Source organism: Trifolium pratense, linkage group LG6, assembly GCF_020283565.1.
Source record: "Trifolium pratense cultivar HEN17-A07 linkage group LG6, ARS_RC_1.1, whole genome shotgun sequence".
NCBI classification, from domain to species: Eukaryota; Viridiplantae; Streptophyta; class Magnoliopsida; order Fabales; family Fabaceae; genus Trifolium; species Trifolium pratense.
In genome coordinates this window covers 33,379,605-33,405,869 of record NC_060064.1, presented here as the reverse complement: position 1 = coordinate 33,405,869, position 26,265 = coordinate 33,379,605, and the positions used below count along the sequence as shown (strand labels likewise).

At 33.9% G+C, this 26,265-nt stretch overlaps 3 protein-coding genes and 2 pseudogenes across 6 annotated transcripts; 1 reads left to right on the top strand and 4 right to left on the bottom strand.

Annotated features, from left to right (window-relative positions):
* Positions 1–77: 77 nt before the first annotated feature.
* On the bottom strand, positions 78–833 carry LOC123892133 (annotated as a pseudogene).
* A 2,259-nt stretch (positions 834–3,092) lies between these two features.
* LOC123893135 (UDP-glycosyltransferase 83A1-like) lies at positions 3,093–5,513 on the bottom strand. The gene is made up of 2 exons (XM_045943060.1): positions 4,935–5,513; positions 3,093–4,259 (listed from the first exon to the last, which is right to left on the bottom strand). Exons 1-2 carry the CDS (start codon positions 5,410–5,412, stop codon positions 3,406–3,408), a joined length of 1,332 nt encoding a protein of 443 aa, XP_045799016.1. The 5' UTR covers positions 5,413–5,513; the 3' UTR covers positions 3,093–3,405.
* Positions 5,514–7,990: 2,477 nt separating this feature from the next.
* Positions 7,991–8,757, bottom strand: LOC123893136 (annotated as a pseudogene).
* Positions 8,758–9,823: 1,066 nt separating this feature from the next.
* On the bottom strand, positions 9,824–21,242 carry LOC123893134 (alpha-amylase 3, chloroplastic-like). Of its 4 annotated transcripts, none has more exons than XM_045943057.1 (16): positions 20,894–21,242; positions 20,646–20,731; positions 20,156–20,278; positions 19,653–19,713; positions 17,287–18,781; positions 17,144–17,175; positions 16,570–16,702; positions 15,116–15,213; positions 14,439–14,483; positions 13,699–13,804; positions 13,030–13,156; positions 12,575–12,690; positions 12,235–12,311; positions 11,845–11,979; positions 10,896–10,964; positions 9,824–10,363 (listed from the first exon to the last, which is right to left on the bottom strand). In XM_045943057.1, the coding sequence occupies exons 3-16, from the start codon at positions 20,269–20,271 to the stop codon at positions 10,091–10,093; spliced, it is 2,883 nt and encodes a 960-aa protein (XP_045799013.1). In that variant the 5' UTR covers positions 20,272–20,278; positions 20,646–20,731; positions 20,894–21,242; the 3' UTR covers positions 9,824–10,090. The 4 variants fall into 4 exon arrangements, with proteins under 4 accessions (XP_045799013.1, XP_045799015.1, XP_045799014.1 ...); XM_045943059.1 differs by having other exon boundaries at positions 20,156–20,243; positions 20,894–21,196; XM_045943058.1 differs by lacking the exon at positions 20,646–20,731.
* A 1,802-nt stretch (positions 21,243–23,044) lies between these two features.
* LOC123890675 (histone H3.2) lies at positions 23,045–25,382 on the top strand. The gene is made up of 2 exons (XM_045940329.1): positions 23,045–23,499; positions 25,190–25,382. Exons 1-2 carry the CDS (start codon positions 23,136–23,138, stop codon positions 25,234–25,236), a joined length of 411 nt encoding a protein of 136 aa, XP_045796285.1. The 5' UTR covers positions 23,045–23,135; the 3' UTR covers positions 25,237–25,382.
* Positions 25,383–26,265: the final 883 nt, after the last annotated feature.

Below are 26,265 nucleotides of genomic sequence, written 5' to 3'. Positions count from 1 at the left end.
TTTATTATTTTAGCAGGATGATGTCTTGCCAAGGATGACCACTCCATTGAAAGATATATTTCAACTCAATATTTTGGTTAATTAGTAGCACTGCATTGGGTTATCTGGAAGAAATGTGTTTCGAGATTTGCGCAAAAGACGTCGCAATATTTGGTTTTCTTGAAAGGGAACATTAAGTGGAGTTTTTTGGAGGAGCCTGCATAATAACCAAGGACATTGCCGATGGCCATGAAGAAAGAGAACAAACTGTTGTCTGTTCTCATTTGGCGGTGATCACCGACGGCAAGGTCGCCAATGAAGGCACGACATGGTCCCTACAGTATATTATTGGCCACATCCAGTATCCAGAAGTCCAAAACAAAGATAAACACATGCACAAGGTCTTGTTTTTAAATTCAGGTCGTCTCCTAATGAGTGTCTGAGATCAACGACGTAGCTAATGAGGAAGACGATGATTGTGACTGCAATGGCGCCAAAGAAAATGAAAGGGCGGCTGCAACCAAAATACGAATGGTTGCAATCATTGTAGTAGCTGGTGAATGGTTGGATGAATGTCGGAAATTGGACTGCATAGCCGGATGTTGGCAGCCCATTGGTGTGGAACTTCGAGCAGCTGGATGTATGGTGTTAGTTGAGATAGCAGACTCAAAATTGAAACAATAGAATACCAGTGTGTCATTGTTGTTGTTATTGGTGGAGGGATTTATCTATTCAGAAAAAGAGCTTAATTGTAAGACATAGCCAAAAAGAAAGAAAAGTAAAGTTGTGTGCCTTGTGAGGAAGATTTGGTTGCCCAAATCCATTGTAACCCTAACATGTGTGATATTAAACAGTGTGTGTACACATGACATCATTTTCACTACTTGTTCCTTGACAACCATCTAATGCCATTTTTATATTTTGCTTGTATTACTTTTCCAAAGATAATATAATTTAAACATATACACAATTGTAAAAAAATTATTATAAAAAAAGAAACATTACACAACTGCTGGTAACTAATATGGACAAAAGTTAATCTTGCTTACATGATTATAATGAATTTGGGTAACCTTTATAATTTGGTTAGGAATGACACATCACAATTGTTTTGTAACCAGCAGTTTAACTTGATGTTAGGATGGACACATCACATGTACTCAATTGTTTTGTAACCATTTTTAAGCATGAAAACAGAATTACTTTTATTTAAGAGAAAAAATTATTAATAAGGAAGCATTTGATCATTACACTAAGATTAGTAAGATTACTATATAATGAAGCTTGTACTTGATTGTAAATGTAAGAAGACAGAGAGCACTTCAACAAACTAACAACTTGATTAACAGAGATTTCAAGAGATTAAAAAAAAATATAGAAAAAGTTAGTTTAAACACTCCCCCTAACACTCACTCTCTAATTAGTTAAAGAATCCAACTTTTCGCACCCCCTGAATATACTCGGTCACCCCCTGAAATTACCAAACTAACCCTCTCACTTTCTAGGATGCGAGCACTTTTTCGCACTCTAAGTAGCGAGTGCCAATATTTTTAGCTCAAATCCACCCCCTAGAATGAAAAAAATCATGAAAAAAAGAATTCGTATTCTAGAAAGCGAACTCAGCTCCGTTTGCTATCTTGAAAGCGATCCCAGCTGCAGTTCGCATTCTAGAAAGCGAACTGGCTGCAATTTGCTATTAGAAAGCGAACTCAGCTGCAGTTTGCATTCTAGGAAGCGAACTCAGCTGCAGTTTGCATTTTAGAAAGCGAACTCTTCCCCCCCCCCCCCCCCCCCCCCCCATTTTTGCTATTTACACACTCGCTTTCTAAGTAGCGAGAGGGGTAAAATGGGGTTTTCAGGGGGTGACCATGACTGTCGGGGGTGCCAGAAGTAACTTTCTTAGGTTTTATGTGGTCACTTTGGAAATAGGTCCCATTTAAAATAGTGAGACCCAATTACATAACTTTTTAATAAAGATGGCAATGCACATCAAAAGATGAGTTCATTTGTTTCTGAACATTGCTAAGGCAATGTCATATAAGAATATAAATCAACAATGCTAGTGAAAATTTTAATTTATTTATGGCTACATTATGGAAATTGTTCCTTCAACAAATGTTCTACATTGAAGCAACTTTTAATTTCTATCACAGAAAAGAGCCATGTCTACTAAATTGGCATTAAATTATTGTCTCAACCAAACTTGGTAATCTGATCCTTTGTCAACAAACTTCTGCCAGCTCCCTTCCAAACGGTTCTCCTTAGAGGGATTCCAATCAAACTGCCCAAGCTTCATTACTAATGAATCACCAACTTGAGCTACATAACCTTCATTGTTTGCATGGTATATCTTGATAGAGCTCCGACAATGTATTCCAGCCCGTCTCCGAGCCTCAATCAACTCAGTTATTACATCATGGATGCCAAAATCATAGAAATGGTCATAAAATATAACAGGCTGCACAAAAACAGAGATAAATATGGGCCCTGCCTTGGAGATTTGAAAAGTTTTTAGGTAACAACAAACACGATTCGATTTGAAAGGAAAATCGTGATTTTTTTTTTTTTACAAAACTATTGTAAAAATTCATGTTTATTACCAAACTATGATAATTTTTCTTTTAGAATTATACATTTTGGTAACTTGTGGCTGTCACCAACAACTTAAGCTTTTTTATATATTTTTATTCCTAATTTTGAAGAATGTCGTGGATAAGCAGCCACGACTTTGCTAACGACTTCCCTTTTTTTGTACAAATAGTGAAGTTGTATCTGACATCCACGATTTTCCTTAAAATTATAAAAAGGGTAAGTCTTTGACTCTTTGATGGCAGCCACAACGTACCCTAAATGTATAGTTTCAAGAAAACTATACTAATTTAGTAATAAACTTTGAATCTTTACACTAGTTTTATAAAAATTCGAAAACATATTGAACTCGGTCAGGTGTTCTAGTGTTTATCAAATTAATATAGATATACTTTAAGGAGCTAGAAAAGGTGAAGTGGTGCTTCTAAATGTTCTAAAGTCGGATTGAGATTACATTTAGGGCAAAATTTAATGTTTTTATATATCATCCTTAGATCCGAATTAAAGTAGACACGTCATATATGCATGTTGATGAAGAATGACAATATTATTAATTGAACGGTCATTTCGATGTAAGCTTCCTTATTGAACCAGCCATGAGATAAATAGAATAGATTTTTTTGGCCGAAAGTAACAATATCATTACCCAATTTTATTATGAGCGATTATTGTTTAATCATACTACAAATCATAATACATACCAAAACAAATTTGAATACTATGACTAGCCACATTATGTCCTTAAGATCGTTCATTGAGTCCTCATATTGTTAAACAAATTTGGAACAAAGAACACCACTTATTCTAAACAATGAAAAATACTTTATAAAAAAAAAATTAATAATTCGCCCAACTAATGAACTTCTTGAGATTATGTGATGACTTGCCACCTTCTTCTATATTATTAATTGTAATTTTCTTCATTTTCAAACACTTTGTCTTTATGTCATCATCACCAAGTACTTGATCCACCTTCTTCCTTATCTCATGTCTTGATATAAATCCATTATCATCCTTCTCTAATTCAAGTCCAATCTTCCACACATCACAAATATAAGACTTATTGAGAAATTGGTCAGAAATAAATGGCCAACACAAAAAAGGTACACCAGCATGTACACCTTCTATAGTAGAGTTCCAACCACAATGACTTATAAAGCAAGCAATAGATGGATGGTTCAATATTTTTCTTTGTGGTGCCCAACTAACAATTTTACCTTTATTTCCATGAAAATCATTAGGGTATGTATAGTTTACCTTATTGTCATTACTAGGACGTACAACCCAAAGAAAAGTCTTGTCTAGGAGATCAAGTCCTAAAGCTAGTTCATTAAATTGATTTTGGTCCATTACAACCAAACTACCAAAAGAAACATATATGACTGATTGAGGTGGTTGTTTATCTAACCAATCTAAGCAAGTTGTGTCTTCTTGCCAAATTGAACTTTTGTTGTTGTCATTTGACATCAATGGACCAATTGGTAGGAATTTTTGTGATATGGAAAATACACCTGGCTCAAGATCATAAGTAGTGTTGCAAATCCACCATTCTCCAAAATTAATTATAGTTTGTATCTCTTGCACAATATGTTCAAATAAGAACTTACCAAGGCCATGCCATGGGAAGGTTGTTGTGTCAATTATAGGTATATTAGGGGAGATTTGAATTTCTTGTTTTTTGGTGGGATTTCCTACAATGCAAAAAAGAAGATTGTAAAATGTTAATTTCAACTTAGCTTAAAATTTTAATTGAAAAATTTGGAGCAATCAAAGTCTATTTGGTATAAGAAATAAACATTTGATGTTAATTACAACTTAGGAAAAATGTCTAGGTGAACACTCTGGTATTCTAGAGTTTGGATGGATATTTGTATCTTGTAGACAAAATTCAATATCATATCATTTTTTTATATTATTTTATTTTAAAATAAATACAAATTTCTTCACCCCCAAAAAAATAAATACAAGTTTTAAATACAGGTACCAATATCCAACCAAACTCTAAGGTAGCTAATAATTTACCTAAAAAATAATATTAAATATGTTATTTTAAATTCATATTTAACATATATTTCTATAAACTTACTTTAATATAATTTTATTTTTTATTTTTTATATTTCATAATAAAAATAATTTAAAAATCGTTACGTTAGTATAAGTATCTTCATAATTTTTCCAAAAATAAAGTAAAATATTCATTTCATAAATAAGAAAAGTTGATATAATTGATGATAAAAATAAAGAATGATAACCTAGCTTAATGGTATTCTATTATAAATCTCAAATTGTGAAATTTATGGTCATCTACAAATAAAATAATAATAATAATAATAATAATAATAATAATAATAATAATAATAATTACCTTCAGAATCAACAATCTCATCCTCAATGAGTTTAGGTATGCCAACAGCACATGCCAAACTGGTGGCAGAAGCTGGACAAAGTAGAGCTCCTTTGATTCCCAATTTGTGACCCACTTCTAAGGCCCAACCCATATTAAATGTACCAATAATACAATTAATCTTATTATTGTTAGCATCCAAAGCATTAATATCTTCTATAAGCTTTGGAAGCTTATTAGGCATGGTGCTTTTCATTGATGACATAATTTTCTTTAAATCACTTCTATCATCTTCAGGTTCCAAACCATCTGGGAGTGTCACCAATTTTATATTTTCTTGCCTAGGACCACCGGTTTTCGATCGATTATGGTTAAATTCGGTATGTACAAAAGTGATCTTGCATCCATAGTTGGCTAGAACTTGAGAGAATTGCATAAGGGGGTTCACATGTCCTAGAATTGGAAATGGTATAACAAGAAAATGAGGTAATATACTCATTTGCTTAATTGCTAGAAAATAATTTATATTATGGGAGTAATTGAAAATATTTTTAGGACTGAAGAATGGTTTGAGTGAAAGATTAGTAGTTTGGATTTAATTTTATAGTAGTTTGGAGTACATATAAATTAGATATTCACTCTAAAACGTAGGCAGAAGCAATAATCAATTAGTATTACTTTTCAAAAGTAGGCAGAAGCAATGATCTCATTCCACCCAAAAAAAGAAGAAGCAATGATGTCATTATTTCTAATGTTGATTTAATTTTGGTTTCGTCTTTGATTTTAATTTGAAGTTTCATTTTTGTATGCACCCCAGAAAATTCAACACACCTTTATTGACAAATAATTATACAACTATGAAAAATGTTCACTAGTGTCACGGGCATCGATTAAGGAACCTAATATAATAAAATAATTTTAAAATTTGTGTAGTATATTTTTTCAAAATATATTAATAATAATTTTTTATTAATATTATTTATGGAGCGATGGTTAGCATGACTCTTTTTATAGATAAATAGTCTTAGATAAGAATTGTAATACGCGGGCTTTTCCCTCTTCATGTATAAAAAAAAAAAAAATTGTAATACGTACTACTACTAGAGCTCATAGATAAGCACCAGAAACATGTACTCCGCCTTATTTATGGAAACAAAAATTTCCATCCATCCTATCATAATCCAACGATCAAGATTGTTTAGGATTATTTTTTTTATTTGTGATTTGAACCGTCCGATCTTCAATCAGTGGTTGATATTTATCATTGTGTGCTACTGCATCATCTTGATCCCCTATTTATAAGAAACAAAAATAAAAATAATGAAAAAAATGGTTAAAATGCTATGAATTGATGTGACAATTTTATTTTTCTTTTCTTTTTTTAAAAATTTGTAAAGTGTGTGCGCTAAATCTTGTGGCCAAGTACTTATGCTCAAGCAAGTGTATCTCTTCCTTTTGACATACTAAAAATTGGACCAAGCGAATTTCTATGTAAATCACCCAAATTATAATAAGCATTTTGTTTTTAAAAAACTCTCCATTTGACCTTAGGAACGACCAATCCGAGCGGACCAATCTCACTGTCCACTTGAGGGGTCCCATTTAAAATCAGAGTTTTTTTTACTCTCTATGGACGCCTACCAAAATTGTCACCCGAGATAATCGAATTTAAAACCTTAAGAAAAACATACTCTAAGGACTCAAGTCAAACACCACAGACCAACCCAACTGAGCTAATCATAAATTAATAAGCATTTTACAGCTAAATATATAATATTGTACAAGTGAGACAAATTTTTTATTATGCATGAATTTATTTTGATCATTGAATCAATAAGTGTCACCAAAAAGATGTCATGTGAAATATTAATCCAACTGTGCGTCAAAAACGACTATAAATTGAAAAACGGTTGATCAATTGAACGATAGAGAAGAACGTTAGTAGTTACTTAGAACACGTGATTTTTGTTCCTACAACTAGAATTTCAACATAGTACTACATACCTACCAGTCTTTATGACTTCTAAATTCACAATAAAAACCCAACAAAATCTTCCTACACAGCACACAACTTCACTTCTCTTTGGTTTCTATCGTAAATTCAACCTCTTTCTCCTATGGATAAATCCATCCATCAATAACAACAATGTCATGATGACACTACCGGAATTACATTGCTGCAAGCTGAGTCTCCTCTCCCTGATTACATCATATGTCTAGCTGCTCGGAGTCCCACACTATTGGGCTGCCACATTTCGCTATGTGGCCTAATTCTCGGCATGATCATCTACCAATTTGTCGGTAATTCAGTGCATTGAGGCCATGACTGTTCTAGTCTTGGTTGCCGCTACCTTTTCATCTTCTTTGGTGTCATAGCAGTCACAATCGCGGTCATCCTCATTGTCATTGGCTAGGTGATATTGGTCACTCATTAGGCGACCACCACCGGGAGGCAAAAAAGCCCGTGTTGGTTTTTTTTTTTTTTTTGGGTTTCTGGATACTTGATGTCGTCAATAATATATTCCAAGCACCATTTTGTGCCTTCATTGGCGACCATGCCGACGGTGAATACCGTCGAATGAGAACAGACAAGAGTTTGTTTTCTTTCTTCATGGTCGTCCACAATGTCTTCGATTATTATGTCAGAAAGAAGAAAAAAAACTACAAATTAATGTTCCCTATAACAAAAATCAAAGCTTGCGACGTCTTATGCGCAAACCTCTAAACACATTTCTTCTTCTCAACATTCCTACAGGAGAAAGGTAATTTGTGTACGTATGTTTGTGTATAAATGTATATGACATTGTTTTTAATCAATATCACATTGTTTTTAATCAATATCTTCTCGTGTATGAAAGAATGTAGATGACTTGATGAAGTTTTTCTTTTGACTCATCAAATATTTTAACTTATCTTAGGTGGAGTTATTATTAGAAATCTCCATTTATTAATTTTATTATATTGTATGATTATGATACTTGTTCAGATTATAATTTTTTTATTTATTTATTTGTTTATTATTTTAGCAGGATGATATCTTGCCAAGGATGACCACTCCATTGAAAGATATATTTCAACTCTATTTTGGTTAATTAGTAGCACTCCATTGGGTTATCTGGAAGAAATGTGTTTCGAGATTTGCGCAAAAGACGTCGCAATATTTGGTTTTCTTGAAAGGGAACATTAAGTGGAGTTTTTTGGAGGAGCCTGCATAATAACCAAGGACATTGCCGATGGCCATGAAGAAAGAGAACAAACTGTTGTCTGTTCTCATTTGGCGGTGATCACCGACGGCAAGGTCGCCAATGAAGGCACGACATGGTCCCTACAGTATATTATTGGCCACATCCAGTATCCAGAAGTCCAAAACAAAGATAAACACATGCACAAGGTCTTGTTTTTAAATTCAGGTCGTCTCCTAATGAGTGTCTGAGATCAACGACGTAGCTAATGAGGAAGACGATGATTGTGACTGCAATGGCGCCAAAGAAAATGAAAGGGCGGCTGCAACCAAAATACGAATGGTTGCAATCATTGTAGTAGCTGGTGAATGGTTGGATGAATGTCGGAAATTGGACTGCATAGCCGGATGTTGGCAGCCCATTGGTGTGGAACTTCGAGCAGCTGGATGTATGGTGTTAGTTGAGATAGCAGACTCAAAATTGAAACAATAGAATACCAGTGTGTCATTGTTGTTGTTATTGGTGGAGGGATTTATCTATTCAGAAAAAGAGCTTAATTGTAAGACATAGCCAAAAAGAAAGAAAAGTAAAGTTGTGTGCCTTGTGAGGAAGATTTGGTTGCCCAAATCCATTGTAACCCTAACATGTGTGATATTAAACAGTGTGTGTACACATGACATCATTTTCACTACTTGTTCCTTGACAACCATCTAATGCCATTTTTATATTTTGCTTGTATTACTTTTCCAAAGATAATATAATTTAAACATATACACAATTGTAAAAAAATTATTATAAAAAAAGAAACATTACACAACTGCTGGTAACTAATATGGACAAAAGTTAATCTTGCTTACATGATTATAATGAATTTGGGTAACCTTTATAATTTGGTTAGGAATGACACATCACAATTGTTTTGTAACCAGCAGTTTAACTTGATGTTAGGATGGACACATCACATGTACTCAATTGTTTTGTAACCATTTTTAAGCATGAAAACAGAATTACTTTTATTTAAGAGAAAAAATTATTAATAAGGAAGCATTTGATCATTACACTAAGATTAGTAAGATTACTATATAATGAAGCTTGTACTTGATTGTAAATGTAAGAAGACAGAGAGCACTTCAACAAACTAACAACTTGATTAACAGAGATTTCAAGAGATTAAAAAAAAATATAGAAAAAGTTAGTTTAAACACTCCCCCTAACACTCACTCTCTAATTAGTTAAAGAATCCAACTTTTCGCACCCCCTGAATATACTCGGTCACCCCCTGAAATTACCAAACTAACCCTCTCACTTTCTAGGATGCGAGCACTTTTTCGCACTCTAAGTAGCGAGTGCCAATATTTTTAGCTCAAATCCACCCCCTAGAATGAAAAAAATCATGAAAAAAAGAATTCGCATTCTAGAAAGCGAACTCAGCTCCGTTTGCTATCTTGAAAGCGATCCCAGCTGCAGTTCGCATTCTAGAAAGCGAACTGGCTGCAATTTGCTATTAGAAAGCGAACTCAGCTGCAGTTTGCATTCTAGGAAGCGAACTCAGCTGCAGTTTGCATTTTAGAAAGCGAACTCTTTCCCCCCCCCCCCCCCCCCCCCCCCCATTTTTGCTATTTACACACTCGCTTTCTAAGTAGCGAGAGGGGTAAAATGGGGTTTTCAGGAGGTGACCATGACTGTCGGGGGTGCCACAAGTAACTTTCTTAGGTTTTATGTGGTCACTTTGGAAATAGGTCCCATTTAAAATAGTGAGACCCAATTACATAACTTTTTAATAAAGATGGCAATGCACATCAAAAGATGAGTTCATTTGTTTCTGAACATTGCTAAGGCAATGTCATATAAGAATATAAATCAACAATGCTAGTGAAAATTTTAATTTATTTATGGCTACATTATGGAAATTGTTCCTTCAACAAATGTTCTACATTGAAGCAACTTTGAATTTCTATCACAGAAAAGAGCCATGTCTACTAAATTGGCATTAAATTATTGTCTCAACCAAACTTGGTAATCTGATCCTTTGTCAACAAACTTCTGCCAGCTCCCTTCCAAACGGTTCTCCTTAGAGGGATTCCAATCAAACTGCCCAAGCTTCATTACTAATGAATCACCAACTTGAGCTACATAACCTTCATTGTTTGCATGGTATATCTTGATAGAGCTCCGACAATGTATTCCAGCCCGTCTCCGAGCCTCAATCAACTCAGTTATTACATCATGGATGCCAAAATCATAGAAATGGTCATAAAATATAACAGGCTGCACAAAAACAGAGATAAATATGGGCCCTGCCTTGGAGTTTTGAAAAGTTTTTAGGTAACAACAAACACGATTCGATTTGAAAGGAAAATCGTGATTTTTTTTTTTACAAAACTATTGTAAAAATTCAAGTTTATTACCAAACTATTATAATTTTTCTTTTAGAATTATACATTTTGGTAACTTGTGGCTGTCACCAACAACTTACGCTTTTTTATATATTTTTATTCTTAATTTTGAAGAATGTCGTGGATAAGCAGCCACGACTTTGCTAATGACTTCCCTTTTTTTTGTACAAATAGTGAAGTTGTATCTGACATCCACGACTTTCCTTAAAATTATAAAAAGGGTAAGTCTTTGATGGCAGCCACAACGTACCCTAAATGTATAGTTTCAAGAAAACTATACTAATTTAGTAATAAACTTTGAATCTTTACACTAGTTTTATAAAAATTCGAAAACATATTGAGCTACCTTAAACAACAAAGAGTGTATCAATACTGTATTGGATGTTAATCTATTCAAAACTTACAGTTCCAGGATGAGTCAAGATATATGCATATCCCTGCATGAGCTTATCTCGTGGGAACGGCCAGTGACCCTGAAAATAAAATGGTCTTAAGTCCATTTTCTTCATTCTCTAATCTAGCAAGGCTAGGTTGTAATAACTAGAAATATAAACCTAGTGACAAATAACAATATATGCAATAATGTTATGGCTCAAAATTATTGACGGAAATAACGACCAAGACTTTAGAATCAGTGAAACGAATAGGAATGAAAATTCAAGCTACAACTATAGATAAGTTATTGCAATATTGATAAAGAAGCAATGAAATCTGTAATACCTGAAAAGTTTATCGGTTATAGATCAAATTGCACTATTTAAGATTTTGGAATTAGAATATAATTAGTGAATTAAGAATCTAGGATTATGGTTAATAACTTAGGCTAAGTAGGTTTACCTAGTCAATTATATAGGTGGAATTTTGGGTGTAATGAACCTCATCAACCAGAACCAACCACAGGATTTGAAACAGAAACATCACTTGTCACAAGTCAACAAGCACAAAGCGATACAGACTACATCCTAAATCAATATCAAACCTTCAAAGACAAAAGGTTTGTTTGGGTTTGCTTATTTGAGCTTATCTACAGGCATAAGCACTTGTAACGCTGCTCAGGCGAGCTTATGAAAACAGTTTGACTTTATTTTACCTTTTATTATAGGAATAGCTTATACATAAGCATTTATATTTTAAGCATTAGTGCTATAAGCGCTAAATTAAGTTGTTTGTCCAAACAGAACCTAATATTGACATGTTTTTAAATTTTTATTTGCTAGGCACATCTTCCACGGTATCTAAAGCATGCTCTTACACAAGGTGAAGGTGATACTCTAATCAGATAAATTCCACATAATCACCAATGTTGATTTTTAATGCATCATACTTTGACAGAAAAAGAAACAGATCACATACTTGTGTGGACCCTGTATCATGGTTCTCTAGGAATGTGACAGCACGAGAAGGCCACCATCCCATAACTCCTGTTGGTTTCCCTTGAGGATCTATCATCCTCCAATATTCATTGTGCAGAGCAGAATGAAGTATCCCCTGGAAAATGGTAAACAACAGAATAACAATCTTTAGAATACAGCAAGATAATATTAAATTCTATTATGGTATGGGACAGCTACACAATTGTTTGATTCCTTGTTACTTAATTGTATATGTGCATCACGTGGCCGATCCCAGAATTACTTGATTTCATATTGAATAGACCTAGACCTTTAATGTCTCCTAATATAAAACTTTTCATGACTAAATTAGACATCACCAGGAAACTTCATCAACATCTCTTAAAAGTACCTTTGTAGTGATATCAAATGCTGATGAAGTACCGCCAGTTGCATTGATCCAATTAACTATCCGTTGCCGATGAGCATCTATTAATTTATAAATGTTAGAAATAGATTGTAAAGCAAAAATATAAACATTGGATAAGCTCAAATAATTTGAATTTTGAAATGTGTAAGTCGTAGAAGATAAAAAGTAAGAGAGGATTAGAGATAAACACATACAATGTCTGTATTTTGGTGTTCAAACAACATTACTAATAAATCTATATACACAACTCAAACATTACTTTCCACGATACACTAAAGATAACTAATAGTATCAATTAAGTCTACAAGCAGTATATAGTAACCTTGGTTATAGCACAAACTTCCATGTTCATAAGCCAAGCTGTCCCAATATTCTCCAATGGCAAATGCAGGATTTGATGATTTGATATATTCTTTAACATACGTGCCAGAGAAGCCTCTGTGGGCAGAAAATAAGGAGTTATGAAACTTTACATTAGAATTAGCTAGGGCACTAAAAGAACAATATCTTCTAACATTCCAATTTATTAAGTTTTAAATTAAAGGTCCATAGCATGCAAAAACAGAGACCACCGAAACATTTCAGATATTGGGCACTTTTTAACATATTATCCATATGTTAGAAAAAGTATCACACCAACTATACAACATACGTTTGAAAATATATCACACCCACTAAATTTTTTCTTCAATAACAAGATAAATTTAGTAGGATTTTATTTGTAAAGAAATTGTCATAAGCTATTAAGCCCATATACTAGAACATGAAAAATATTACTTTACAAAGTCAAGCCGCCATCCATCAAAACCTATATCATTGCGAAGCCAGTTCAACCATTCCTTGATATCTTTCCGCACAAAGTCCTGAGAATGATCAACATTTGGTGCAGCATGGAAGATATCCCCTACATATAGCATTGAAAAAGTCCATAGATAAGGAGAAACCCAATATCATTGATGTAATAGCTAATAATGCACTGTATTTTCCCATACTGTGGAAAAGGGTGCCAAATTTATGCCTTCCATTTCAGGGGAATATGACACAAGTGGAACATACTGTTTTCAAGAAGCACATAAACAAATTTACAAAATGACAGTTTCTTGAGATTTTTCTTCACCATCATTTGAAGGTCCCTTTATTATGTGTCTATAAGGCACTGGTTAAGGAATTAAAACGTGGAAAATATTTATTGAAAAATGCAATGTGTAATGTATTAAAAACTATACCTTATAATGAATATACTTTATAGTTTATACATTTGATTCCTTAACCAATGCCCTCACAGCATTGGTCCAGCATTTACCTTCATTTAATTAGGATTTTTTTTGTTTGAAAAGACAGGAAACAACCTCAAAAAGTCTCCAACGTAAATTACTTCTTTTTTTTGGTCAAAATGTAAATTACTTATTAAAAGAACAAGATTGAAATATGTATATATAAATATACCACTTGAAGGATTTCCACGCCCCTGAAAATTCGGATCATCGCATACAATTGCTTCAGGTCCCCAAGCTAACTTGCCACCGAAAATGTTCCAAACACCATTTGGACTCTGAAATAAATAAACATTGTTCTTAATTTCTATAATAGCCATTTAATAGCACATGCACCTCTTAAAGAGATTGCCCCAACTATAGTTTCCACAAGCTATGGTTTGATACTAAAAGCAAATGATACTATGAATCCATGAGTAAAGCAATTATAGGAGAACCAGCACCTCCAAATACATGCTTCCCATAATTAACAAATTCCGCAGCTCTCAGTGTAATTTCCAACACCCCCTCATGTTAGGCCAATAGGTCTGGAGAATGGACGATGCAGGAAACCCAACAGCGGATTAAGGATAGGCTTTGATATCATCTTAGGTTTTGGACTGGATTTAACTCATTTTTACAAAATTGGCTTGTAAGGTGAAGTCCAAGCCTTATAAGTTATAAGCACTACAAAGTACAAAGGTCATATCTCTAGGCGATGTGAACCCAGCACAATGAAGGTGCTGGAGATTGCAATGAAGGCAACCTAAAGTTCCCGCAATTAATAATAGGGTGAGGGGCAAACCGCATCAAGGCAGAGTTTCCAATACTATGCAAACAACTGTAATATTTCTAAAAAGATAAATGGCCCAAGAACAGATGTTATAACCTTTCAGTAAAAAGATAAACAATATTTCTGACAAAATAATTTACCTGCTTATGTGCACATCTATGATTAAGTACAACATCTCCCAAGACCTATTTACAAAGGAAACGTCTTACAAAAATTAGAACTATACCAAACATAAAAGTTAAAACTTAGTACAATAATATGTATGCATAAGAAGTCAAACAGTAAGAAGAGATATATAAAAATTTGTCCCATAGAAATGATTTAACTATATTTAAATCCATTTACGCAACAGGGAAACTAATGAAAAAAAATAGAACCCCTTACAAATGAAATCAAGTAAAATCATCAAAAATGAATTCCATGCAGCATTCTGCACTAACGGGAACGTTTGCTTTGTTTTTACACAAAAGAAAAAGGTACTTAACTACTCTCTTTAAGTCTCGTAAAATAAGACCTTGGATACTTCTAATTCTTCCAACCAGCTAATATTTAAAAATAATGACTACTATTAATTCCATAATTATTCAGATCAGTTTCCTTATTTTTGTGATTCAAACAACATAATTTGACAAAGAAGGTCTTACTTATTCAGAAATGAAATGTAAATTTATGCTTTATATTATTTATGAAAAAAGATAGTTACTTTTCGATGTCCCTAAGCCATAAAGTTTGAGATTATTGTAAAATCTGAAGAAAATAATTGCTTGATATACATCTTCAGATATTTATTTTTTATGTCATTACCAGCACAACATACCAGCAAATCTTGAGAATGCAATTCTTCTATACAATGTTTAAGTTCTTCCACGGAACCATAGGATGAATTCAAGTTGTAAAGATCAGAAGGCATATAACCTGCATAGTGCATATAGTTAATATTGTTCATGAATGCATACCACAGTTCAATCATATATTAGCTCATAAAATAAACTTTTTGGAATTAAATTGAAGAAGATTCCCTCGGGAAGAAAATTAAAACACGACTCTGTCAGCTCTGTTGTGAAGAGAAAGGTTGCAAAAACATTTATTGTTAAATCAGAGATTGTGAGAAGTTTCATCTTACATTTAGTTTCAATTATAGAAGTTATTCAACACACAAAATTGTCAGTTCTCAACAAAGAATGGATCCGTGAAATGTGCTTATCTTAGATTATGCCCTTTTTTCAAAAAGATAACATAAAAAGTAAAAACAATAAAATACAAATTGAAAATTCTTTGGATATTCTCTTAAATGAAATGACAACATCAATCAGTTCAATGGCACTAGCAAATATAAGGTATTTGTGGAACAAAGTTTAAGATGTGAAAAAGGATAGTAGTTGGCTGATCCATGTAGCCAAGTGAGAAAAGATTCGATTGTTGATGTTAGTAGTAAAATAAGTTGAACAAATTTTATAGGAAAGACATGAATGACTTGTTTATGATCTAAACAATTGCAAAAAAATAATAAAATAGTTGTAATGTTGAAAGCTAAAAAGTACTGTACTTAGTACAATTGAAGCATATGTTTATGTTTTTTACACAGATAAAGCTAAAATTTACTGTTGTGCTTGATACAGTTATGTATTTGCAGTAAATTTTGAAGGTAAATGAGAAAATGACTGCAAAACTGTCAGCGATATTTTAACTTTTTCATTTGACAAACACACAATTCATATACATATGATCGCACAATCATATTTATACAGATCATTTGGTTTCCCTATAAAATAGATCTATAATTAAAAAATGGAAAAATAAAATATGGCCATCTGTTATGATTGTAGGGTGTCTCTCCCATTCCTATTGAATATATAGTTAAAAACTTGATTTAAGATATAAAATATAAGTATTACAAAAAAGTGAGAGTTCAGAAAACTAGAGAAAGCAGAAATAAGCGGGGAAAAATCTCAGAGGGAACCTGAGATTGAACTTTTATTTATTTAATCATGTGAAATTCAAAAAAAAAAAATTATTATATTCTCTAATAATAGATGTAAGACACCCGATGCATCGAACTGAAGGTGCAACAGCATTGCAGTTCAGTCACCACAATTGAAAATACGTTGTTGGAAACTGTAACAACATACAGCTAACAGCAGAGATAACAGGGTTGCTATAGCACACAGCTAACACTCCAATAACAATGCAACAGTAACCAAAGTTTCCTAACAGTGATACAATAAGCACTGATATCATTATGCACCCTAGGAAGAAGAAAGCATGTCAAACCTTGAGGCGCAACAGATTCTGTAGGTGGCGGCAGCCACACCGCGGTCACCCCACATTTAGATAAATCAGAAGCTTTAGATGCCAACTCCTGGTACCACTGCCTTCTCCAGCACTCCCAGTTAAAAGCTTGAAACTTGAGAAAAATGAAAGTTCATCAGATCTTTTTGTTTTCTTCGCTATTGGTTGTGCCTTGCCTCTATAAGGGATGAATACATGCAATAGATAATGTATATGGCAAATACTTGTAATATCAAAAGGTAATGAACACCAGTAGACATGATCATGCAAACAAAACAATACATATCATTATACTTTAAGTGAATGGTAAATTAGTTAAAGCAGTGATAAAACTGGCATATAGAGCACAATTCTAAATGCTTCAGTGTTTCTGCATATGCTCAGTAGTAGTACAGCATCTGATTGTCAAATGTACCAATTCATAACATATATATAACCCACAGAAGCACAAGTCATCAAGCTAGGAACCACTAGAGATGGAACAACACAGTTCCCAAGAACTTTTGTCAAATGAGAAAATCAGAAACACAATTTTATTGGGTAGGTAGATACTAACCACAATCTCTCGCCCAGTTCCTGTTCCTGGCTCTGCGTTTATGTTGATGTTTACATGGGAGAGATGAACCACGTTAACAAAATAAATCTTCACGAAGAAATTTTAAAATTTAATTTCAAAAAAATGCAGACATGTCATACAACCTAGTATTTTTTGTTCAGGGGCTTTCTCAGTCTTCCGTCGAAGAGCACGCTCCAATGCCTTCCGTTTTTTCTCAATTGTTTCTCTTTCAAAAACATGTTCAACTAAAGCATCCCCTTCCTTTGGCTTTTCTCGGGCAATAGACCATACTTCATCAGCTTTAGGCAACTCCAACGGTCTGAAATTTGATGCCAATGCTTCAGCTACATCAGTCTTTTTTGGTGGAAATTTGGGAATGACAGCCTTAATCCTTCGTGCCATCCACTGAGGTATATCTCTACGAGGACCGTCACTCAGTAGTTTCCATTTTTGAGAATCGACATCGGTCAAAAGGTCTATCCTCCCACCATTAACAACATAGATTGAATCTCCACCCTCTTCATCTAGTTTTCTTTCTTTCATAAGCAAGGATTCAGCCATTTCAGTTCGCTGTCTCCACATCTTCAAAGCATCTTCTGATGCCATTAATGACCTCTGCAGTGCTTCACATCTTCTGAGATAGGCATTATCTTTACTAAGAACAACTTCTTTGGAAGCTTCAATAGTAGCCTTTATGTTTTTCAAGTCAGTCTTAAAAGCCTTGGAAATTGCCTTTGTCTTGTCTGCCACATCTTTTCTCACTTTATCCAATAATGACTTCATCTCCTCCTCTTGCTGTAGAGTGGTTTTCCTTCTTGACTCTTGAAGATCAAGCAAAGCTTTCTCCGCATCAATGGCTCTCTGTTCAAATGCTTTCAGTTGTTGTCTGGTGTGCTCCAATTCTATGTTCAGTCTAGCAACCTCATTTCTTGTAATCATCAACTGAGATTCTATATCACTTAACATTCCTTGTAACTTAATATTTTCTACCTGGACAGAGGCAACTTCCGTAAATGGAGATGTACCATCTAGAAATGTTTCCATGGCCTCTTTTGCATGTTCACCTGCTTCCTCTGCCACAGCTAGAGCCCTTTCTATAGCATATTTTGACTTCTCCACAATGGATGATATTGTACCCTCAGTTGCATCCTTAATTTGCTTTTCAATCTGATGAGCTGCTTCGGCGGCTGTGGTTTCAGCAGATGAAATTCTGAGTTGAGCATCTTGTAGTATATGAGAAGTGGCCTGCTGGAAAGCAACCTCCGCTAATTTTTCAACCTGCACTGCAAGATCAACAGCATCTTGTTTGGCAAGGACCAGCTTAGATTGCAAAGAGAACTTCTCTTCAACAGATTCCTCCAGATTTTTGTGGAAAAGAGATTTGGCGGCCTCAAGCTCTGTTATAGCTACTTCTTTGTCATGTAAAATGGCAGCTATGTATTCCTGTTTTTTAGCCTCAGAACGCGCAAGTTCTTCAAGCAAGTGATCTCTCTCTTTCTCTAGAGCCACTTGTCTGTCTTGTGCCTCTGAAAGAGCTTTCTTGGCTGTCATAAATTCATCCTCAATTCCCAGAACTTCATTTTTCCCTGAATGACCATCTTGATCAACAACTACATCTGTAAACATTTGATCATCATTCTGTCATAGAAATAGAAGAAATATATGTCACTGGCCCATTATTACAAATCATAACCTTATCATTTGTGTCTACTCAATATTTCATCATTTTAAGGCATGAAACTCAGTTTGTCACCTTTTTGTAGCTCAGTTATTCAAAATGATGCCGAGCCAATAAAATATATTATTGAGAATGATGCAAACATCTAAAATACACTTTTAACAGAGATATAGAGCTGATTGTATGAATTGGACAGATGTATCATTGATATAGAAGTGAATAATATCAAGATATTCACTGGGGTTCCCTAGCAGTCTGCAGTAGGGAAATTTGTGTTTTATTTGAATAGAGGATCCTTACTCTATAATAAAGTAACATATAATTCAAATAAAAAGCTATGGTTTGTTGAAGAGTACAATAAAGGCTAGAGAATGTCGGCTAGAGAATGTCATGGTTACAAGCAACAATGAAGTATAATAGGGTACATTCCAAACAAGGAATTCCTGTTGAAAATACTGGTAATTATGTTTATGTATATGTATTGGATTAAGAAATAATTCAAAATGGTCATTACTCCTTGGTCATAAATGTTATAAACTTTCTGAAATCGTGCCAAATGAAATTCCTATGGGATTGTTAAAAGTAAAGAGCTAAACACACTCTTTATGTAAAGTGTTAGTGACTTTCTTTAGCTAGTTCCAAATGGAAAAAGGCTATAACTTGATCAAACTTCCTATCATTTTATTGTTCCATAACCACATTATATTTTCTCCATATAAATAAACATCCAATAAAAAAAAAAAACACTTCGACATAAATCCAAAGCTTCCATTTCAATATTTATTCAAGGACCACATCCATCCTAAAAAATGTACACAAGGAAGTCCTTACATTTTGTGAAAAAACTGTATGTACTGATTTGAAGATCCTCTTGTCAGCAAAGGAAACATTTCTGCAATAAGATGAACAAAAATGATTACGGGGGTGTTCTTAAGATCTTATTGGGACTTAATTAATGATAAAACTTTAAAGCACTTGTGAAAATGTTTGAAAGTGCTTCTAAAAATAGCTTATGATATACTTATGAGTTACGACCTATTTTCAGCTTATTTAATAAGATCACCTAGATAGCTTATGTAAATAGCTTATACAGAACTTAATGTATACCCCCTATTTGATTCTCAAACAAATATTGAGAGTCCAAATAGTTTTTCACCATACATATCCAAACGCAAATAGCTTATTGATTCCCTTAGCTCACCAACCGAGCGACCGGTTTGGGACAATCATCCTTAAGACAATAACTTCAATATTTGTACATAAAGCAAGGGGGCAAGAAAAACAATGGAAATTATTCTGCAAAATACCACATAAGTCCAGTCATTCAAACACACCTGTTTCTTCTTGACACAGTTGAAGATACTCCACGGGTAAAAGGGTGTCTTGGAACAAATGGATAGCGTTTAAGAATTCCCAAAACTGCTGCATCAGGCAACACAGCAACTTCCATTTTACGCCTATAAAATGTATACGACACAATCATTCTTATAAAAATAAAATCTTACCATATTCTATCATCATATTGAATAGAAAAACGGTAAATATAAGTGTGTGTTTGGATTGACAGTGAGTTTGACATCAAACTGGATGGCATTGATTTTAGCAAAAGCTACTCTTTCGAGTTTCAACAAAATCATGCTGCAGTTTAGCCAAATTCACCACGAATCCAACTTACACTAAATAATTATGAAGCATGGACACTCCTCAGATTAGGCGTGTCCCGGTGTCAGTGGTGTCGAACACCGACTATGATTACATTGAATTCTATCATTTTCTCAAATTATTATCAGTGTCAGTGTCGGCGTGTCAGTCGTAACAGCATACCGTTATTCCTTCTTCTCTTTTTTGTCCGAGCTTCTTAACTTTGTATTTATTTATGACATCACCGACAATTAACAACAAAGATAATACTGAAAATGAAAATTGGAATAAAAATCATAAGTAGCATACGAAAGCAAAGATTACAAAAATTTAATCAAACTATAAATTTAGGAATTAGTTTAATTACACGGTTACAGACAGTTAATAAAGTGATCTATAATAATAAAATGGAACTTTGAAATTTTGCTTACCTTGTTTGAAATATGCAGAATCTTCGTCTGTGTGTGTAATTTTTGTTTGTGTTATCGATTTGGAAATAATTGAAGTGTTTTAAATTTGAGATCAATGTTGAATTGGAAACTGGAAATGTGAGGAAGCGGTTAGTTAGGAACAGAGAAGGTGCTGCAATGGCGCGGATGGATATGGAGAGGTTTGAAGTTTGAACGGCCAGAAAGTAGAATCACGAAAAGTGTATGAGAATAAAAGTAAAAGGGAAAAGGGTGAGTAGAGAGAATCACGTTTAGTTTTTAGTTTAGAGAGTCAAAGTTGGAGAAGAAAGTAGAAGCCAGAAAAACGATTAAAAATAGGAAAATGGTAAACAGTGACTCGGAGCATTAGTAGGATATAAATATAGAAATTTTATCTCGTAAATTGTGCATTCAATGTTTTAATGATATGAAAAGTTATTCTCTCTCATCATTAACTTTATCATTTGTTTCCTTTTTTAGTATGCTTAACTAGTGCTCGAGGAGCACCGTTTAGCATGTGCCTTAAAAATAAAGTGGAAAAAAATTCCCTTTTTGGACAAGTCGTTATCTTGCAACTTCATCGGTGAGTCACCAATAATGGGGACCTCTCGGTAAATCGTGTCTTTCATTAAACGACAATTATTATCACAAATTCACAAAAATAAATAATTATGATGTTTATTTTATAGGAAAATGTTAACATGTGCATCCAGGGCACATGTTAAGAATACAAATGTAGTAATATTCTCTTGTAATTTGTGCATTATACTTTTTAAACATTAAATTTTTTTATGTTATTAAATGCATATTTCTATTTTTAGATACATTAACATGTGCTCTTGATGCACATGTTAACATGACCCTATTTTATAAAACAATAAATATTACTTCCTCCGGTCCTTTTTATAAGGAACACTTTAAAAAAATCACACAGACCAATAAAACACATTTAACATAGTTATTTTCATTTAATACTCTTATAAATTTAAATTTATTCCATGTATACCCTTATTTAATTACTCTTTATTCAACTAACTTACTTATTTTTAAATTCTCTCTTATAATAAATAAGAGCATAAGTGAAATTGAATATTTAAAACATTTGAAAATTGGTCAAAGTTTCTTATAAAAAGGACCAAATATTTTGTTCTAAGTGTTCCTTATAAAAAGGACCGGAGGGAGTACTATGGAATAGAATCAAGGTTTACATTGGTTACAATAGATCTGGGGAGGTCCTCTAAAGTGTATTTTTGTTTATAAAGTGTCACGGAAGGAGTAGTGCTGAGTTCACTTCTATCTTCATAAGAATCAATAGGATAATCTCAAATTGCTCAAGTGCGCTAGAAGCACTCTCAATATCGGTGTGAGATTATGAGTCACTTAGTTACCCTTCTTAAAAATATGATTAAAGGATCAATCCTCAAAATACTTAACTAGATTTCTTATGTCATTCATTATGTTATCCACGTAAGTTTTAGAGGTCTCAATTTTATTGTTCAATATAAGAATCACAGTTTCACAATAAAATTCAAAATCAATACACCTAAAGTATCAATCATTTGCTAGAAGAACAATGTTGTAGAGCACTACAACTTTCAGCGGTGGACGGTAGTAGGGTCATCGAATTCGTGTGTCTTCCATGTTGATGTTGCAAGAGACTCAATGTGTTCATCCCGAACGATAGCGCCTAAGCCCTAGATATTGTTCTGAGTTAGATTTGCATCGTTGTAAGTCTTTAGATTTTTCGTGTTGAGTCGTCGCCACATGTAATTGCGCTTATTATTGGTATTAGGGTAGATGCCTCTAGTGTTTGTTTGTTGATGTCTGATCCGATTGTTATTAACCTTACTATAATGTTGAATATTGTCCTTTTGTGAATGTATGTCTGATCCGATTGTTATTAACCTTACTATATTTCACCGCACACTAAAAAAAACTTGTAACTAGTAGAGTAGTAGTAATCGTCAAAATATTAGTGAGACAACCTTATTGGTCACTTTGGCAAGCCACGGATCGCAATCCCCGTACTCATTCCATTCAACACTCACAGCCGTAGATAATCTTCTCCATCAACGGTCACCATCTCCCCATTTCATCTTCTCAAAATCTTAACAATTCCCGCATTTTCTTCACTCTATAAAAACACCCAAACACTCTTTCACCATAATCGCATCTCAATTTTCCTTCCATCTCTCAATTAACCAACACACACACTTTCTTTCTCTCCGTTTTCTTTCCAATCGAAATGGCACGTACCAAACAAACCGCTCGCAAATCCACCGGAGGAAAAGCTCCAAGGAAACAACTCGCAACAAAAGCCGCTCGGAAATCAGCTCCGGCGACCGGAGGAGTGAAGAAGCCACATAGATTCCGTCCAGGAACAGTTGCTCTACGAGAGATCAGAAAGTATCAGAAGAGCACAGAGCTTCTTATAAGGAAACTTCCGTTTCAAAGATTGGTTAGAGAAATCGCTCAAGATTTCAAAACAGATCTGAGATTTCAGAGTAGTGCTGTTTCAGCTCTTCAAGAAGCTGCAGAAGCTTATCTTGTTGGTTTGTTTGAAGATACTAATCTTTGCGCAATTCATGCTAAGAGAGTTACTATCATGCCTAAGAGTGTGTTTGGATGGGGAAATTTTTTGAGGTAAAGTAATGTTTTGAGGGAATTCAAATGATTTGAGTTGAATTCCATTGTTTGGATGAAAATTTGAAGAATTTTCAAAATGATGAAAATTTATGAAGTATTTTGTTCAAGTTAAATTTAGAGAATTTCAAAATGACACCTAAAATCAAAGAATTTGAAATTCCTTCTTCTCTGTAAACTTTTAAAAATTACTAATTGATGTAAAACCTAAAATTAGCCGAAAAACCTAAAATTGACGATAAACACTAAATCGGCCGAAAATCCAAAAAATCGGCAGAAAAAACCTAAAATCGGCCAAAAGCCCAAAAATCGACTATAAACTCTAAAATCGGCCGAAAACCCAAAAAATCGGCAGAAAAACCTAAAATTGGCCAAAATTCCAAAAATCGACTAGAAACCCTAAAGTCGGCTGAAAACCCAAAAAATCGGCCGAAAACCCAAAAAAATCGGCCGAAAACCTAAAAAGTGCCAAAATCCAAAACATCGACTATAAACCCTAAAATCGACCGGCAACCCGAAAAATCGGCAGAAAAACCTAAAATCAGCCAAAATTCCAAAAATCGACTATAAACCCTAAAATCGGCTGAAAACCCAAAAAATCGGCCGAAAAACCAAAAACCCAAAAAATCGGCCAAAATCCAAAAAATCGACTATAAACCCTAAAATCGGCCAGCAACCCGAACAATCGGCAGAAAAACGAAAAATCGGTCAAAATTTCAAAAATCGACTGTAAACCCTAAAATCGGCCGAAAACCCAAAAAATCGGCCGAAAAACCAAAAATTGACCGAAAACCCAAAATCGGCCAACATCCAAAAAATCGGCCGAAGAATCTAAAATCGTCCCTAAACCCAAAAAACTCGCCCGAAAACCTAAAATCGACCCAAAATCCTGAAATCGGCTATAAACCCGAAAATCGGCCGAAAAACCTAAAATCGACTATAAACCCTAATATCGGCCGAAAAATGGATTTATAGTCGATTTTTAGGTTTTTCGGTCGATTTTTTGTTTTTCGGTCGATTTTAGGGTTTATAGTCGATTTTTGGATTTTTCGCCGATTTTAGTTTTTTCGGCCGATTTTTTGGGTTTAGGGTCGATTTTTGGGTTTTCAATTAATTTTTTGGGTTTTCAGTCGATTTTAGATTTTTTAGTCGATTTTAGGTTTTTCAGCCGATTTTGTGTGTTACTATCGATTTTAAGGTTTTTGGCCGATTTTAGGTTTTTCGGCCAATTTTATGTTTTTTCTGCCGATTTCATGGTTTTCGGCCGATTTCATGGTTTATAGTCGATTTTATGTTTTTCAGCTGATTTATGGTTTTTGACCGATTTTAGGTTTTTCCGCCGATTTTTTCGGCCAATTTAATGGTTGATAGTCGATTTTAGGTTTTTTGGCCGATTTTATGGTTTTGGCCGATTTTAGGTTTTTCAGCCGATTTTTTTTGTTTTTCGGCCAATTTTTGGGTTTAGGGTCGATTTTATTAAAATAAATAAAATTAAATGAAGGAAATTCAATTACATTACCCAAACAAAGAATTTTAAAATTGATGGAATTTGATCACTTTATCCAAACAATGGAATTTGAAAATGAAGGGAATTCAATTGAATTGCCTAGTATTTTAAATCCCTTGAATTTCTAGAATTCCCCATCCAAACACACTCTAAGGATATTCAACTTGCGAGAAGAATCAGAGGTGAAAGGGCTTAGGGTTTTGTTAGGGTTTGGTTCATTGTGATTTCTCTTTTGTAATCTGTTTTGAATTTTAATCCTAACCTATTATGCTCTTGTAATCATGATCTGATTTAACGTGTTTTTTTAGAATTCAAAAAAGTTGAATCAACTTGCTTTTCTATATTATAAAAAAGCAATTGGAAGCAAAATGATGTTTGCATATATTAGAACTTGATTAGAAAAAACTGAATTGGAACAAGGAATATTCGAAGTCCATTGTAGTATGTGTGGAGATGTATTATTGATTAAACCATGACTTTGATCTTTGAAATTAGCACTTACTGGAAGTCAATTTTACCGTGGAATTATCAAAGTTACATCTGTGGTGTTTGGTAATCTGGATAATTTCAAGAATGCTGTTAGGGATTTCACTGAGGCCTTTGATTATGTGAAAAGGGACTTTGGTGTCTATATAGGTGATAGTAAGATCTTTAGGGCATTGAAGGAAGCTAGAGAGGTTGTAGAATGGTGAATGGAAACTAAGTGAACAATATGGCAAAAATTTGGGACTATGGTTTAGGTTAATTGTATCCCTATTCCTAATGCTCCACCACAATTCAAAGATTTTGTTTGTCTCGCCTGTTTTAAGGCGGGTTGTAGGACATTCATTGGACTAAATGATTGTTTTTTTGACGGGTTATTTTAGAGGTCAATTCCTCACTTCCTCTCTCAAGTTGGTCGATGCCAACAATCAAATCTTCGTAGTTTCATACGCCGATACGCGCCATTGTTGATATTGAGAACAAAGATAACTTGAAGTGGTTCTTGAGCCTTCTTCATGAGGACTTGAGGATTTCTGGCAACATGGGCGGAAGTTGGGTGAAGAGGTCTTCTTCTAGAGCATTCACATGCACAAGTTGTGGCTCACAAAGTCATAACTGTACGGGATGCAAAAATTATGGTGAACCACTAAAACCCAAAAAATGGACACAACACAACTAGTTGCATAAGACAATGCAAGTTTACAACAACAAAAAAAAAAACAGATTCAAATGTCTTAATGTG